This window comes from Panulirus ornatus, chromosome 58 (assembly GCF_036320965.1).
Source record: "Panulirus ornatus isolate Po-2019 chromosome 58, ASM3632096v1, whole genome shotgun sequence".
In the NCBI taxonomy this organism is placed as follows: domain Eukaryota; kingdom Metazoa; phylum Arthropoda; class Malacostraca; order Decapoda; family Palinuridae; genus Panulirus; species Panulirus ornatus.
In genome coordinates this window covers 19,562,452-19,581,464 of record NC_092281.1, presented here as the reverse complement: position 1 = coordinate 19,581,464, position 19,013 = coordinate 19,562,452, and the positions used below count along the sequence as shown (strand labels likewise).

At 39.0% G+C, this 19,013-nt stretch overlaps 1 protein-coding gene across 1 annotated transcript in view; it reads left to right on the top strand.

Annotated features, from left to right (window-relative positions):
• The window catches only part of Maf1 (repressor of RNA polymerase III transcription Maf1), a 46,425-nt gene extending 36,820 nt beyond the window's left edge, over positions 1–9,605 (top strand). Inside the window, exons 3-5 of the mRNA XM_071695496.1 lie at positions 2,563–2,722; positions 6,511–6,646; positions 9,380–9,605. Coding sequence (XP_071551597.1) covers positions 2,563–2,722; positions 6,511–6,646; positions 9,380–9,561 — 478 coding nt within the window. The 3' untranslated portion in view covers positions 9,562–9,605. The remainder of the gene's footprint in view (positions 1–2,562; positions 2,723–6,510; positions 6,647–9,379) is intronic.
• Positions 9,606–19,013: the final 9,408 nt, after the last annotated feature.

Below are 19,013 nucleotides of genomic sequence, written 5' to 3'. Positions count from 1 at the left end.
AGAAATGGCCCAACCCACCCCCATACACATGTATATACATACGTCCACACACGCAAATATACATACCTACTCAGCTTTCCATGGTTTACCCCAGACGCTTCACATGCCCTGATTCAATCCACTGACAGCACGTCAACCCCGGTATACCACATCGATCCAATTCACTCTATTCCTTGCCCTCCTTTCACCCTCCTGCATGTTCAGGCCCCGATCACACAAAATCTTTTTCACTCCATCTTTCCACCTCCAATTTGGTCTCCCACTTCTCCTCGTTCCCTCCACCTCCGACACATATATCCTCTTGATCAATCTTTCCTCACTCATTCTCTCCATGTGCCCAAACCATTTCAAAACACCCTCTTCTGCTCTCTCAACCACGCTCTTTTTATTTCCACACATCTCTCTTACCCTTACATTACTTACTCAATCAAACCACCTCACACCACACATTGTCCTCAAACATCTCATTTCCAGCACATCCACCCTCCTGCGCACAACTCTATCCATAGCCCACGCCTCGCAACCATACAACATTGTTGGAACCACTATTCCTTCAAACATACCCATTTTTGCTTTCCGAGATAATGTTCTTGACTTCCACACATTCTTCAAGGCTCCCAGGATTTTCGCCCCCTCCCCCACCCTATGATCCATTTCCGCTTCCATGGTTCCATCTGCTGCCAGATCCACTCCCAGATATCTAAAACACTTTACTTCCTCCAGTTTTTCTCCATTCAAACTTACCTCCCAATTGACTTGACCCTCAACCCTACTGTACCTAATTACCTTGCTCTTATTCACATTTACTCTTAACTTTCTTCTTTCACACACTTTACCAAACTCAGTCACCAGCTTCTACAGTTTCTCACATGAATCAGCCACCAGCGCTGTATCATCAGCGAACAACAACTGACTCACTTCCCAAGCTCTCTTATCCCCAACAGACTTCATACTTGCCCCTCTTTCCAAAACTCTTGCATTCACCTCCCTAACAACCCCATCCATAAACAAATTAAACAACCATGGAGACATCACACACAAAATATGGATCGCTTTTCTCAGCGGAATATTTTTTACCTTAGAAACATGGTATGGACTGCATAAATGAATTGATCAATTAAGATTAGTTATGGGAGTCCTGTCTTTCATTACAAAGGCTGCCACATTGTAAATTTAATTAAATGGTTTGCTGAGAATAAAGTTTTATGTTGGTAGGGGTTGCATTCTCAGTTATTAAACTTACAGTTTTTTGCTCTGATGGTATGAAGGTCATGAAGTCATTCTCATTACTTGATTTCTCCCTTTGTGCTCAGATATGGATACATGTCTAGTTATATTCTTGAAAGAAAAGTGCTGTTAATAGTAATTATGAGTAGTTTAAACTACATAAAATTATCAGATAGATTTGTAGATATTTTAATCCTGGTATACTTAGTTGGACTTACTAATAGATTACTTAATTGTTACTGATTTGTGATATCTTTTCTCCTTTAGTTTAAAATGTAATTCATTGACTGTTAAATCTTAATTGTGCTTGAAAGATTTATATATCAGAACTGGTTATAGATATTTTATTGTCATTTATGAAATGTAATGATAAGATACAAGAGCTCAACAGAATTTTGAATATGGAAATATTTCATATGTTAACTTGTGAGAAATCATGTTAGCTTACAGAAAAGATTTTGTTAAAGTGAGAATGTGTCTGTGTCGTGTTCCATAGATCATTGATTTGTATTCTGTAATCAGAGCTGATTTTGGACTTTCATGTGCTGTGATTTTACTAAGTACAGTCATTGCATCTTACTAACAGGGAGTAGATTCAGTACAGTAAATAGAAATTTGATTGAAATATATTCTCTTGATAGATTTATGAACATTGAGGTTGTATATTTATTTGAAATATTCATCATACCATTTTAACAGTACCATGCAGTACTTGTTCATTGATGAAGAAAAGCTTTTCAAACAAATGAAAACAGATTCCCCTTAAGACTCTTGGCGTGATGGGTGGGCCCATGTGGCTTACGACCCTCTGGCAGGTTCAACCATGGTGGTAAGGCCAGGAGAGGAGGCATTCACGGCAAACTGCACCACGCATTCTGATAGGCTTGTTACAGGTTTCAGCTGTGGTTTTTGGTTCTAGGACTGAGTTTGAACACCTGTGACTGGGTTGGAATTAAGCTTTCCCAGACATCTTAATAGCTTGAGAGAGGTTGCTTTTGGTTCTTCAACAGTTCAGACTTTAGTGATTTACATCAAGCGGTTTGCCTAAGTTTCACTGTAATTCCACCACTTGGAAAGGTAGTTTCTTCTCTAATCCTAATAATCTTTGTGCAAAAGAAAAGATAAGGGAGATAGAAGGTTGCTGTTGATGATTACACACAGTGTATTTCCTTAAAATGTGTTCATTATGCAGCTTGACAAAATCACAGAAATGAGTGGGAATGAGTTTTTGAATCTATCCGAATTCTTTGTTTTGAATACTGTATAGCCAATGCTTTATGGAGTAGAGTGGTGCCTTTAATGGCCTCCACTGTCAAGTCTAAGATTTGTTTCCAGGAGTTTGCAAAGCAGTGGAGGAGAAGACAGTCCGCTAGAGGACAAGATCAACCGCAAGACTCTCTTTTACTTGATATCTACCCTCAATGCAGCGTTCCATCCAGACTATGATTTCAGCAATGCCTCCTCTCAGGAATTTTCTCGGGAACCTTCATTAGAGGTAAGTGTGGCATGGTGTTTGCTGTAAAAATGGAGATGAGGTGAAAGTCAGTATGAGGTGAAAATTTGTTGACACCAAACAGTTGTTCAACATTTAGAGATGATTATGGAATGGAAAGTCATCAGTCAACCCCTGAACAGTGGGCATAGTGAAAAAAGTTGATCATCTGGTGAGAAAAAATGATTATTGGTTAGCTTACGAAAGTAGGAGGAAATAACCGGAGAGTTATATAGATACCCTTAAGCTAGACTAGGCCACTGCTGTGTGAGGATGAGAGGGAGCTCTTTTACACTGTACTTTTATTTCATACTGCCACTGTTTGAGATCAGAAACATTAATATATTTAGAAATATTTTGCTACCCTTACTGAAAATAAGTGTATGGAAGGAGAGTGGCTGGCACATGTTAGAAACAATGAGTGTGTGGAAGGAGAGTGGCTGGCACATGTTGGGAGGAATTATGTTGGTTTTGTTTATTTGTTTTTCTTGAATTTGGTTTCACATTACTTTTCCATGAGTAGACACAGCATTGCTGATAAATTATATGAATATCATTAGAAATTTTGTACTACTCACACTAGATATAAGTGAGTAGAGGGAGTGTGACTGGCATGTGTGGGTACTTACCTACTCGGATGTACCTTGGCTGGGTTTTACCATGATAGCAGTGTTAGTGCACAGCACTCAACATATCGTACTTGTTAAATGATTCTATTTTCTCTCTGCTGCCATACAACTCCCATGATTTATGATCCAAGGTTCGTCAACAACCCAATTATGACCTGTGGTGAACCGACCATCTGCTCTTAAGGACAGCTTCTTGTTGCAGAAACTCCTACTTAACGCCATTCTCTTTAGAGAGAAACACTTGTTTTATGAATCCAAAATTATATTGTTACTAGACAAATGCTAACAAAACAGTCCTCAAACCAACATCCTTGGTTGGTGTCTTTGTTTCAGTATTTTTTATTCATGTTGGATTTCCGTTTGATCTTCCCTTCAACACTGAAGTAACCTTTTCCTTGCTTAATTTAACTTGGAAAGAGGATAATGTATTTTCTATAATTATATTTCCAATGAGAAGAGATGATACATTTCAGGTTTTGTAAGGTGGAGGTTTCTTATTCCTTTCTGTTTTTTATTCTCATTCTTCATTTGGCCTAATGCATTTTGTCATTTGTTTACCTTTTAAGTTTTCCAGCCTGTTAATCCTGTATATTATTTATGATTATTTCATTTTATGTTTATTTATTTATTTATTTTTTGTAGTAGCTACAATGTTTGGGGTCACATGCAGAACCATCTAGTTGCTACTTCTCAGACTTTCCACATTTTGTGGCTTCATTTAGCTAGTTTTGTGTTGTTATTTGTATCTTTACTCCATTTTTTATTGAAGAGATTCTACTTTAAGTGCTTATTTCCTATTTTGATTTCTTACATCAGCAGCACATATAAGATTGGAAGATAAAAAATGGTTAAGCTGGAACATATGAAGGTTGAAGTATGACATCAGGTATATATCTGATGTGTAAGATCTTAAGCTCTGTGTGATTAGAAATTATACTTCCTGTAGAAGCTGGTTTCTGAGCTTGGGAGAGTGTGTGAAAGAGAAAAGTAAGAGTTAATGTAAATAAGAATAAGGTTATTCATTTCAGCAGCAAAGAAAGGCAGTTCGTTAGGTCAAGAAACCGAACAAATGACTATTGGACAACAGACAATACTTTCAAGATGGAGATTTTTGGAAAGCTACTGCCTTCTAACTGCTTTACTCTGCAAGTTATTCACCTTGTTGACAATATACAACTTGTAATAAACAACAGAAAGATGATAAGTTTTAGAACATATATGCTCAGAATTCCAAACGAAGAACATGGCTTTTCAAGATTTATGAAGAGATGAGAGTTTGGTGCTGTGGAGAGGTTGTGAGTTTTATGCTCTCCCAAATGCAACTCTGTTTGAGTACATAGTGTAGATTATAATTAGCTTGATCATTACTCTTCACATGAATATTTCCTTTTGTAAAAACAGTTATCTGTATGAAGCTATTCCTACACTTTCATAAGAGAATTATGAGTGGAAGCAAAATATTTTGCTGCTATATCATTCATATGGCAATGCATGGAGAGCAGCATAACCTTAGAAATATGAACATGTTGCTGGTATAAGGATAGCCAAATCCTGCTGAGTTCTACATTGTTGCCATCAGGAAAGATTACCCTCTTAATTTTCATTACTGAATGTACCTGATAATTTTGTCCAATACTCATAATTACTGCCACGGGGTAGGCCATAAGATTAACCTTTTGTAGTGAATGGGTTAAAGGTATTTAGTGTTGTGTGTTTACCACAGAGATACCTCTTTTAACAAAGCCTCTTGTAACAGATTTTTATTTAATGAACATGAAAAAATATTCGCTTGGTAAGTCCAGTGTGTTATCCCTGGGGATAGGGGGGTAAGAATGCTTCCCACATGTTCCCTGCGTGTTGTAAATGGCGACTAAAAGGGGAGGGAGCGGGGGGCCGGAAATCCTCCCCTCCCATTTATAATTTTTCAAAAGAAGGAACAGAGAGGTGGGCCAAGTGAGGATATACCCTCTAAGGCTCACTCCTCTGTTCTTAACACTACCTTGCTAACACAGGATTAAGGGGAATGCATATGAAAAAAAAAAGTCCAATATGTCATTTAAAAACAATACTTTAAAAATGCATCAAACATGGAAGAACCAATGTATATATCTGCCATCAGACATAGAAGAACCAATGTATATATCTGCCACCATTTTTGTTTACATTCTCAAATCCAGGTGTGTACACCTTGCCATAATTTATGTCACTCAGATCCAGGTTGCTATGTTTTAGCTATCTCCTACCTGTATTTAGAAACATTTCTTCCATCATAGGCTCTTTTAGGAACATCCCAATCGAGTTTATTGTCTTTTGGGCATTTTGGACTGCTGTCAGCACATTTGTCCATAGTTATCTAAGTCTGGATCAGGAAGACACTGCATGTGCAGTATTTTGGGTTTTCATAGGCAAGTCTTCGTAATCCATTGCTCACCACTTCCATTATACAGTAAGTTCAAGAGTTATCATCCTCCATTTGGATATGCCCACACTTCCCCATGCTCTTGGGCAGAATCTTGTTTGGAAGAAAATGAGTTTCAGACTCGTATATCTCTCCTTCCCCTGTAAATTCTTTTTTCTTCCTTTTTGTAGCTTCACTGCAGATTTCATTGGAATGAGGCAACCTGTTTGTTGGAAAACATTTAGCTTTGGATTTGTTAGGCAATTGTTTGTCTATAAGGAGCTGGTTGCAAGCAGTTGTTTGCAAAAGATGCTCTTATCCTTAACGATAGATAAGGGGTATACATGTTACTGTTGGGTCATTGATGGTTTATGGCTTAATAATTATCTTAAAGGGAGTTTGTGTTACTCTGTTTTCCATATCTCATTAGCCTCCCTTGTATGAAGAAATAGCTTTCTACGAATTCAACTTACGTTATACCTCTTAAATGATATATAAAGTGCCATTATGATGTCATGGTGATTATGACTCATTTAATAGTGAGGTGCTTATGTGCTGTGCTTGGAAATCTGGTCACTGAACAACAAGAATAAGAGTGAGTGTGTCAGCAAGTATGCAGACCACTAGTAATCCTGTTTGGTCAGGTATTTTGGGGTTACCATAAATGAGATTGCATACATCTGAAAAGTAGTTTTGTTTCAGTGCTATTCAGTATTTTTGTTTGGGTTCAACTAGATATTGACACGGATTTACTTTTTTGGCAGTGGGTTATGCGTGCAGTTGAACGACAAATGATGGCAGTTGCTCGCGCAGAATTCATTTCAGTGCAATCTGCTCTGTGGGCTGCTCTTGACAGTGCTATATGTCTCCGTGAATGTGAAATCTACAGCTATAACCCTGGTAAGTGGTTTCCCTCTCCCCAAACGGATAGATTTTAATGTAAGTGCATGAAAGGATTACATCATGTCTTAAAAGTTTTACAATGTATTTGTATTCTGGTTTCATCAAATATTTGTAACAAAACCAGAGCATGTTTTTACCGTATCCTCATCATTTTTTTTGTACGTGTTTGCCATTTCCTGCATGGTGAGGTAGCACTAGGAACAGGTGAAGAAATAACTTCATTTTCTTACAGACACTCTAGTTTTCATGTATAATGCACCTAAACCAGAGCTACCCTGTCTACAGCCAAGCCCGATGAACCTCTGTGTGGTTTCCCTCACTACTTCATATTCCCTGAGTACACATTATTAGCACAGTGCCTCATGTATACCACATTGCTCCAGTTTGTGGTATCCAGTGCATTCCTTGCACCCACTTTGATGTTTAGACCCTGAACACTCAAAGCATCATTCACTTCATCCTTCCACCTCCTCCATGGTTTGCCCCATCTAGTTCCCTCGACTTCTGACATGTATATCTTCTTAGTTATTCTCTTCATCTGGCCAATCCATTTTGGCACACCCTCTTCAGCTCTCTCATACATACCTATATTACTGCCTTTCCTCTCTGTTACCCTATCATATCATCTGTCCAAACCATTTTGGCACACCCTCTTCAGCTCTCTCATGCATACTTATCTTACTGCCTTTCCTCTCTTTCCCTATCATATCTTACAACATATCTTATTCAGTTTGATCTCTTCACATCTGATGCTGTCCTCAAACGTTTTATTTCCAACACATCCACCCTCTGCAGTACTTTTTGGTATAGAGCCCATGCCTCACATCCATACAATGCTGTTGTGACCACTATACCATCATACATACCCATCTTTACCCTCACAGGTAGTGACTTCCTTTTCCACACACTCCTCAGTGCACATAGAGCCTTACCTCCCTTAGTCACCCTATAGCTTCCTTCAGCTCCCATGGTTCCATCAACTGTTGTAGCCACTCCCAGGTATCTTAAACACTTCCCTTCCTTTGGGTTCCCTCAATATGAACTCACATTCTAACCAAGCTGTCTCTGGAGTTTCCACTGCTAAACTTGATAACCTTACCTTTATTCACATTAGCTCCCAGTTCTCTTCTTTCACCCACTTTCTCATACTCAGAAACCAGCTTTTACAGTTTCTCACTTCGAGTCTTTCACCAGAAGGAAACAGTAAATGACACATCACCAAGGTCCCTCCACCCCAGACAGACAGTGGACCTGCCCATCTCTCAAATATCTTTGTATTCACATCCCTCACCATCCTATCAAAAGACAGGTTAAACGTTCATGGTAATATCACACACACTGCTGCTGCATACCCTCCTTCATGTGGAACTATTCATCTTTCTTCGTATATACACACGTCTTACTTTTAATTTGAAAACTCTCTGCTTGTTGTAACTTTCTCCCCATACCATATATTCATAACACCTTCCACAAATCATCTTTATGAACCCTGTCATAAGCTCTCTCCAGATTTATAAAAGTCACATGCAAATCCTTATTTATTTTTAAGTATTTCTTATGTTTATTCTTCAGAGCAAACACCTGATCCTTTTATCATCTATCACTCCTGAAGCCACGTTGTTCCTCTCCATTCTGATAATCTGTGTGTGCAGCCCTACTCTCATTCACCACTCCCATACATTTTACCTGGTACACTCAACAAGCTTACACCAGCATAATTCAAACATCCATTTTTGTCCCACTTGCCATCATACATTAGTACTATACAGACATTCAGTTGTAAGCCCATCCACTCCAACCATTTTGTCACATTTCACCTTATGGAATGCGTTCCCCACCTTTCCTCTTTACCAAACCACTTACCATGACACTTGCTTCATATACCTCCATGTCCCAAACACTCCATATCTGCCTCCCTCTCATTTAACACATTCAGGAGTCCTTAGTTATATTCACTTCATTTTGTCTTTACCTCTTCTTTGCCTGTTACCTCATCTGCTCCTATTTGGTTTATTGGTCTCCCCACAGTATTCACCTACTTCCAGAACATTTTTTTTTAATTTTCCCTGAAGTTTGCATATACTACCTCACACCAGCTCTCATTTGCCTTGTTTTTGGTCCTTGCATCTTCCTTTTGATTGCTTGTGACTTCCTCTTGTATATTTCTGTGCAGTTGACTTTCCCACACTTTTCTTGTCTTTAACAATCACACACTTCTCTTTTCTTTAACACCTTACCTTCCCCATCCAACCACTCACACATCCACAACCCACTTTTGGTATCTCACATATTTCTCTCGCACATGTAAGCACTGCTTCCTCAGATACCCCTTAATCCTTGCCCAATCCCTTAGTTTTGTTTACTCTCATCTTCTGCCATTCTATACTCTTTCCTTTTTAGTATCTCTTCATACAAGCACTTACAAGCTCACTCCTTTGAATCACCCTCTTCCCACCCATATTATTTCTTATTTTCCTGAAGGCCTTGACAAATGTTCACCCTCACCTCCTCCAAATAGTGATCAGACATCCCATTGGCTGCCCCTATCAGTACGTATATGTTGAAGAGTCTCTCTTTGGCATCAGTCTCACCTATCACATATGTTTATATATGTCCCACAGGAGTGTGAATGGAGTTTATGATGATAGATAGATAGAATATGTATTATTACTTTTGGATAAAGTATTATTGTAAAATGAATAATATGGGATTTATTTGATATCCTTCCAGATCAGACGTCAGACCCTTACTCAGAAGATGGTTGCCTTTGGTCATTTAACTATTTCTTCTATAATCCCCGACTCAAGCGGATTGTCTTCTTCACTTGCCGCTCTGTATCCCAGTATTGTGGTTCTCCACATGACTCTGGACTAATAGGGGATTCATGCATGGATTTTGAGGATGATTATTAAAGCTGACACTTTATGAAAATATTTGAGGATTAGAATCACATATTTATCTTTAGATTTTCATTTATTGTGACACCTAAAGGAAAGGATCTTACCAGTGTTTACATTGCAGTGTTTTATTTTGTTTATGATGATGGATGACTTTTCACATTTTCACTGAAATCAGGTTTGGTGACTGCACTGAAGAAAACATAACTTGAGAATGTATAAGAAAGATAAGTTTTAAACATATTTATACAGCAAATAATTATATCTTTTTGCGTTGCACTTACCTCATTTGTGGATTTTGTCTTATATATATATATATATATGTTTTTATACTTTGTCACTGTCTCCCGCGTTAGCGAGGTATATGTGCTACCTCGCTAATGCGGGAGACAGTGTCAAAGTATAATAAAAAATAATAATATATATATATATATATATATATATATATATATATATATATATATATATATATATATATATATATATATATATATTACCTTCCTGCCCTTGGAGTCCCTTCCATCCTTATGAGGCTCCTGCAGCACTCAGAAAGCTGGCTATATCCACTAGTTGGAACCACACAGGTCATAAAGTGTATACAGGGACCTCTCGATTTACGCAGTAGTTATATTCTTGAAAATAGCCACCTAAATCAAATAATGCAGGTAATGGAGCTTTGGAGATTTCGTTATTTATAAGACAGTAACAAATATTATACCCATGAAAAACTACAGTACACACATACTTAGTAATGTAAAATACTGTACTATACATTAGTTTCATTCTTTCAGTAATTGAACTTTGGGAATATGAGATCTTAGAAGCACTGATTACTGTTCCACTCTGTCCATTCTCCTTGATTTTCTCTACACTATCATGATAATCAGTAAAGTAGATTCACTAAGTTCAAGGGCATGCTTAATTCCGGCTGTTCTCTCACCTCTCTCATAATGTGTGAACACATTCATTTTCACCTGGCCTTATGCTCCTTACCACCAATGGTGCCAGAAGTGCTTAAAAGATGCTTTGGTGACATGACATGATGCATGGGGCAAAACACATGCAATATACAATTTACTGCAGCAAAACATTCTGTAGCACTACATGACTATAGACTGTATCTGTGCCATACATACAAGATCTTGCATGGCACTGAGTACCACACCACTGTGCTGCCACCCTAGTGTTGATTATATTATTTCATTTAAAATGAAAAAGGTGTAGATGGACCATGTTCATGATTCTAAAAATGGCATAAATCACAAATTTGCAAATCGAGAGGCAGATGTCACTAGACTGCTCCTGCTTGAGGTTACTCAACAAGTGAAAAGTCACTCTTGGCAAGGCAAGTACAATTTCAGTGAAGAACTTTTCACTCGAAAGAAATCTGTATTTTGCTGGTACTGGATGTAGTGCAGCCCTGGGCTGCAGGAACGTTTAGAAAGGCCCTGGGTAATACTAGGACTCCTTTTTGAGAAATTGGTCTTGGAGGTGGAAGGATGGAGTGAAAAAGGTTTTGAGCGGTTGGGGCCTGAAGATACAGGATGGTGAGAGGCGTGCAAGGAATAGAGTGAATTGGAGCAGTGTGGTATACCGGGATCAACATGCTTTCAGTGGACTGAACCAGGGCATGTGAAATATAATGGGGTAAACCATGGAAAGGTCTATGGGGCCTGGATGTGGAGAGGGAGCTGTGTTTTTGGTGCATTACACATGACAACTATAGACTGAATGTGAATGAATGTGGCCTTTTTGTCTGTTTTCCTAGCACTATCTTGCTGAAGCGATGGGTAGCGATGCTGTTTCCTGTGGGGCAGTGTAGTGCCGGAGATGGATGAAGGCAAGAAGGTATGAATATGTACATGAGTTTGTATGTCTGTGTATGTGTATGTATGTACATATGTATATGTTGATATGTATATATATGTATATGTGCATGTGGGGGGGCATTTTTGTATATATATGTGTAAATGAGTGGATGGGCCATTCTTCGTCTGTTTCCTGGCGCTGCCTCGCTGACGTGGGAAACGGAGATCAAGTATGATATATATATATTTTTGTGTGTGTATAAATGTGTATGTGCAACAAATTCTACCTTGATGAGGTTGTGCTACAAGGTAAAGGTCACCTTTTGTGTGCCTGTATCATTGGGAATGCAGTCTTGTTGAAGAATTTCTCTCTGCAAAGAAGTCTGTCATTTTCTTGATACTGGAAGTAAGTAGTGCAGTCTTGGATCTGCAGAAGCTCCAAAAAGGAGTCCTGGAGTAATTCTTGGGTACTCTTAAGAAAAGGGTTGTGGGGTAGTATTAATAGACAGAAATTTTTTTATCAAGCATATTTGCCATTTCCCACATTAGCGAGTATTTCAAGAACAGATGAGTGAGCTTTAGAGGGAAAAATCCTCACTTGACCCCCTTCTCCGTTCCTTCTTTTGGTAAACAAAACTGGAGGGGATAGTGGAGAAAGAGTACTTCCCATGTGTTCCCTGTGTGTAGTAGGTGACTAAAAGGGGTGGTAGTGCAGGGCCAGAAATCCTCCCCTCCTGTTTTACCCTTGCTAAAGAAGGAACAGGGAAGGGAGCCAAGTGAAGATTTTTTCTCTAAGGCTCAGTCATCAGTTTTGAATGCTAACTTGCTAACATGGGAAATGGTGAAGTAGCATCAAGAACTGATGACTAGGCTTTAGAGGAAAACTCCTCACCCCAGAACCAATTTTTATGAAGGAATCTTGGTGTTACCCAGGATCTTTGAAAAGGCTCCTTTCCAGTAGTAGTAGGGAAATGTAAACTCCTCTAGAGTGAGAAGTTCTTTGGTGAGACTATACTTCCAGTGATGCAACCTCACCATACCCATTTTTGCTTTCCGAGATAATGTTCTCGACTTCCACACATTTTTCAAGGCCCCCAGAATTTTCGCCCCCTCCCCCACCCTATGATCCACTTCCGCTTCCATGGTTCCAGCCGCTGCTAAATCCACTCCCAGATATCTAAAACTCTTCACTTCCTCCAGTTTTTCTCCATTCAAACTTACCTCCCAATTAACTTGTCCCTCAACCCTACTGAACCTAATAACCTTGCTCTTATTCACATTTACTCTCAGCTTTCCTTTTTCACACACTTTACCAAGTTCAGTCAAGTTTCTTACCCAAATCAGCCACCAGTGCTGTATCATCAGCGAACAACAACTGACTCACTTCCCAAGCCCTCTCATCCACAACAGACTGCATACTTGCCCCTCTCTCCAAAAGTCTTGCATTCACCTCCCTAAGAGCCCCATCCATAAACAAATTAAACAACCATGGAGACATCACGCACCCCTGCTGCAAACCGACATTCACTGGGAACCAATCCCTTTCCTCTCTTCCTACTCATACACATGCCTTACATCCTTGATAAAAACTTTTTACTACTTCTCACAACTTACCTCCCACACCATATGCTCTTAATACCTTCCACAGAGCATCCCTATCAACTTTATCATATGCTTTCTTCAGACCCATAAATGCTACATTGATATTTATTTATCTATATTGAGGTGTTACTAGACTCTGTCTGCTTGAGGTGACAGCACGAGGGAAAAAATCACCTAAGGTGAGGCTATATCATTGAGTTTACAGTTTCATTGAAGAACTTCCTCTAAAGCAGCTGCTCTACCTGCTCAAAGTTATGCTGCAAGTGAAGAGTCATCTTAGGGGAGGCTGTGTCACTGGGAGTACAGTATTGTTAATGAACTTTTTACTTCAAAGTGGTCTACTTTTCCCTGATATTGGAAGTAATGTATCCTTGGGCTGCATGAGCCTTTAGAAAGGTCCTGGGGTAAAGATATATACATACTGTGTGCATAAAGGCACATATGCTTTAAGTTTAGCTGTATAGTCTTAGCATTTTTCTGATTGAGCATTAGTTTGTATTACATAGGTGATATTATGTTCTTGAATTACGATGATCAAGATAACATTTGTTCATTTTATCAGTATATGGTACTTAAAAACAAATTAGTGTTAAAATGTTGTCACAGGTTCACAGTGTACCTTAAGGGATACTCTTTCTTTGTCAGAACACTACAGTGGTCTAATGGGCAGGGCCTTAATTTGTTTTAGGGTGCCAAAAGAAGTGGCCAAGGTCACTCACTAAGGTATTACTATATGTAGTGTATAAACTATATCATATTCCTGTTATCCAGAGGCTCTGAGTTGACATTACTCTTACTTTCTGAATGGATACCATATCAGTGGGTGACATATATTCATTGCAACTTTTAGTATTAGGTTCTACTTGGTAGATGAGAGTTGGACACCATCTAATGGTAGTGGGGTTGAAGCAACATTTTTTATACACTACAGTGTATTGTTGCTGGATTACTCCATGATTGTATACATAGTTCTTAATAACATTGTGTATAATTTTGCTTTATCTCATAGAATGAGAAAATGCTTTATTTTTGTTTTCAGGTACTATGATAAAAAGATTTTGTATTTACAAAGTATATTTTTTTTTTAGATTTAGTTTTATGGACTTGTCTTTAATGTTTTTATAATAATATTTTATGAGTGGTGGATGAGGGCTAGTCACAATGAGATAAGTACAAAAAAATGATTAAAATTATTAAATGTCTTGAAAAACTTGCTCCTACACCTTTCTATCTTCATAGTTTAAGGCTTTAGCTTTTGTTAAGGTATAAATAGGCTGTATAATCTATCCTTAGTTCTTTACAATAAACATATAGTTGTTGTTGGACTATTTGGTGTTGAGACTTTTTCCATTATGATTACAAGACCATGATATTGATTATCCAGATGATGGTTAATGGTTAAACATATAAAACATGAATTTGGGTATTTTAAAGAATAATGATAATTGCCTAGTATAAAGACATGCAGAATACTTATTGTATTGTTTTTGTCCATTGATTGCCAAGATAAATCTTTCATTGTATTTGACTGCTAGATTTACTTTCATCTGAGTTAGTCATGCATTTCACAGTATTTGAACCATATCAATAAAATATTTGTCAGTGCAGTGACATCACCCTACCTTAAAAGCAGATAACTATTTATTGATAAGGGAAAATACTCTTTAAGACTCACTATAAGCAAATAGAAAAAATTTGGATAATCAAGATAATTCCCTATACATGAACAGTTGTTTTATCAAGAAACGATTAAAGCTGTAATACTGTATGTCCATTGAAAGATTTTGTTGCTTTTATTACATCAGATGGCAAGTGTAATAATGCATTACAGAAACATACCCCTTTTGGGTTTACTCTTTGAATGTTTTTGGTTTTCATCTGTAAAATGCTTCTTCCCTGGGCACCTTTATGTTGAAGATCATGCAAGAAAAATAAGACTGCTTTTTTTGTTCAATATAGTTAAACTTTCCTTTTTGCTTATCCAATGATAATACCAGTCTTCAGCACAAATGGGATTGGTGAAATTGTATTTTTTTGTAGTACAACAAGGACCTAAACCCCATTAAACAAAGAAAAGATTTAAACCATAGAGTATCATTTTTTTTTTTTTTTTGCCTATATACTGTTATGTTGATCAATGAACACATGAAATTTTGGCATTGGAACAGTAAAATGACAAGTAGGGTCCAGTTATCAAATGTACATTTATCAAGAGAAAATTAATACTAGTAAGTTGGCAGTGAGGAGAGAAAGAACCTTTCAAGTAGGGTAAGAATTTATTGTAGTTTAGACTTTTCTCTTCAGAGCATTCAAATTTGAGCATGCAGTAAACTCCTGATTTAACAGACTAATGGGGGGAAGGGTGTCCGTTAATGACAAAAGCCTGTTAAATCAAATGTAACCTATTTCTGTGCTACATTTAAGTTCACAGGCTTTTTAACTCCTCAGTCATTGTAAGGTTTAGTGTGTAGCACAATAGTTTGGCAGCAGACACCCAGCAGGCAACATGGAAACGCTCGCCAGGCAGTTGGAGGCAGGAGTCAGACTGAGAAAGAGATGATGCCACCCCTTGCCTGTGAAAGGATATTTCTTTATGATAAAGTGAGGACAGACCAAATGCTTTCACTGCACCTCTTACATGGCACAGTAAGTAGGATTCAAACCTATGCAGGAAAATCCCAAGGTATCACAAAACTGCTCACCTTCAGGAGATGGGGCACACCCAAGGAAATTGCCTTGGATGGGAGAACCAATCTAGACAGTGAGGACAGGAAAGCTTTACACAAAAATCTGGAGAATCATGGTCTGCATCTCCTCAGCCCACTTCCCCCAGTCCAATGGACAAACTGAGGCAGCAGTAAAGGCAGCTGAACGGGTGTTTAGGGCAACACGGCTGTTGGAGGTAACACACAACAGCAAAGCAACTCAGGCTATGCTCCAATATCTCGACACTCCCCCTAAGAAAGGGGGATAAATCACTTGCATAGCTGGCAGCAGCGAGACAGTTGCAAGATGGTGTCTTGGCACCCTGGCAACATCATCTTATAAACCAGCGTTGGAGAACTGCTCTGCAAAACAGGGATCAGGCCGTAGCAAAGAGCCCAGATCGCATGCAGGGTGGCCCAGCAGGTGACACTGTTATGCTGCCCCAGCTCTTCATGGGCATGTTGGCACCCCTGTCTGCATGTGGGACATCACTTCAAAGGTGTGGGACACGACAAGCATGGTAGTTGGGGGTGAAGCTGCATGGAGAATACTCAGTGAAGCTGGATGGCTGAGGCGAAGCTGACATCACCTACGCCCGTGGGTTTTGCTGATCCCCAAGACTCGTGTGGTTCAAGGGGAGTACCTACCAGCAGTGGCCCCTCTCCAGTTGTGACGACTCCCAGCCATAGGTGGTGGTGCCCTCGCCATGTGAGACAACATCCTGTACACTTGTAAGACTATGTTTGTGGTGGCTCCTGTAAAGAGTGAACACACTAATTTCTTATGTCATTTTTGTCTTGAAGACTATGTTTGTGGTGGCTCCTGTAAAGAGTGAACACACTATTTTCTTGTCATTTTTGTTTTGCCCACATGTAAAGGAAGTGTATTGTTGCTGAGCAGTGATTTGTGTGTATGATTTCCTTATTCCTTGATGAATTTTATTTTCATTCTCTTTTTGTTTTCTTGTTTTTAGTTGTTTTTGTTTTTGCTGTAACAAAATGTCACATTTAGTTACCAAAATCTCATGAGGGTGTGCTGTGTTTAGTGTGTGGTATGATAATTGATCGGCAGGCACTCAGCAGCATGGGAATGCTTGCCTCGCTGTGCAGTTGGAGGTAGGAGTCAGACTGAGATAGAGGTGATGCTACCCCTCTCCTGTGAAAGGATACTTCTTTACGAGAAAGTGAGGATGGACTACTTGCTTTCATTGCACTTCTTACGATCATTTGATGCCATTTTGAATTCTAAGGCTTGCAAAATTATTTGATAAATAAAGTCTTAATTCTGAAATAACAGGAACACTGTATACAACCTCACCACACAATAGCTTGAGCCAGACTGAGACTGAACCAAAGCAAGTCTACCCCATGCTACCAAAAACAAGTGCGATATGAAATGGGCATGGTGGGGCTTTTGAGATTTTTAATTTTTGTAGTTATTATTGATTGATGTACTGTATTATGAATTGTACGTTAAATCCAAAATTTGTATATCAGGGTCCGTTAAGTAAGGGTTTACTGTAGAGTGTAAAATCAGATCCACTCCAATGAAATTAGGTGTTAATGATTTTATAATCATTATTATATAACCCCAGGGCTCCCTTTCTCAAGGGTTCATGCAGCTCCAGTTTAAAAGTAGTAAAGAAAGGATGCACTCCTTTGAAGTGAGAAGTATTGTGATGAGATTATACTCCAGCAATGCAACCTCACCTAAGGTGCCTTTTTCCTCAAGGCATAACTGCAAGCAGGCAGGTTCTGGAAACAGCAGGAGGGTGAGAGGCATTTAAGGAATAGAGTGAATTGGAAGGATGTGGTATACCGTGGTTTACATGCTGTCAATTGACTGAATCAGGGCATGTGAAACATCTGGGGTAAACCATGGAAAAGTCTGTGGGGCCCAGATGTGGATAGGGAGCTGTGGTTTCGGTGCATTACTCATGACAACGAGAGACTGAGTGTGAACGAATGTAGCCATTTTGTCTGTTTTTCTGGTGCTATCCAGGTCCTATAGACCTTTCCATGGTTTACCCCAGATATTTCACATGCCTGGAGATAGGGTGGAGAAAGAATACTGCCCACATACTCCCTGCGTGTCGTAGATGGCGACTGAAAGGGGTGGGAGCAGGGGGCTGGAAATCCTCCCCTCCTGTTTTACTTTTCCAAAAGAAGGAACACATAGGTAGGCAAAGTGAGGATTTTCCTCTAAGGCTCAGTCATCTGTTCTCGACACTACTTAGCTAATGTAGGAAATGGCGAATTTGTGAAAAGAATATGTATATGTATAAAGAATGGGAGGGGAGGATTTCCAGCCCCCCCACTCCCTCCCCTTTTAGTCGCCTTCTATGATGCATAGGGATAGTATATATATATATATATATATATATATATATATATATATATATATATATATATATATATATATATATCCTTAGGGATGGGGGAGAAAGAATACTTCCCACGTATTCCCTGCTTGTCGTAGAAGGCACTATGCACGCATTCCGCCAATCCTCAGGCACCTCACCATGAGTCATACATACATTAAATAACCTTACCAACCAGTCAATAATACAGTCACCCACTTTTTTAATAAATTCCACTGCAATACCATCCAAACCTGCTGCCTTGCCGGCTTTCATATTCCGCAAAGCTTTTACTACCTCTTCTCTGTTTACCAAATCATTTTTCCTAACCCTCTCACTTTGCACACCACCTCGACCAAAACACCCTATATCTGCCACTCTATCATCAAACACCTTCAACAAACCTTCAAAATACTCACTCCATCTCATCACATCACCACTACTTGTTATCACCTCCCCATTTGCACCCTTCACTGAAGTTCCCATTTGCTCCCTTGTCTTGCGCACTTTATTTACCTCCTTCCAGAACATCTTTTTATTCTCACTAAAATTTAATTATATGGGAGGGTATTGATTGAGAGGGTGAAGGCATGTACAGAGCATCAGATTGGGGAAGAGCAGTGTGGTTTCAGAAGTGGTAGAGGATGTGTGGATCAGGTGTTTGCTTTGAAGAATGTATGTGAGAAATACTTAGAAAAGCAAATGGATTTGTATGTAGCATTTATGGATCTGGAGAAGGCATATGATAGAGTTGATAGAGATGCTCTGTGGAAGGTATTAAGAATATATGGTGTGGGAGGCAAGTTGTTAGAAGCAGTGAAAAGTTTTTATCGAGGATGTAAGGCATGTGTACGTGTAGGAAGAGAGAAAAGTGATTGGTTCTCAGTGAATGTAGGTTTGCGGCAGGGGTGTGTGATGTCTCCATGGTTGTTTAATTTGTTTATGGATGGGGTTGTTAGGGAGGTGAATGCAGGAGTTTTGGAAAGAGGGGC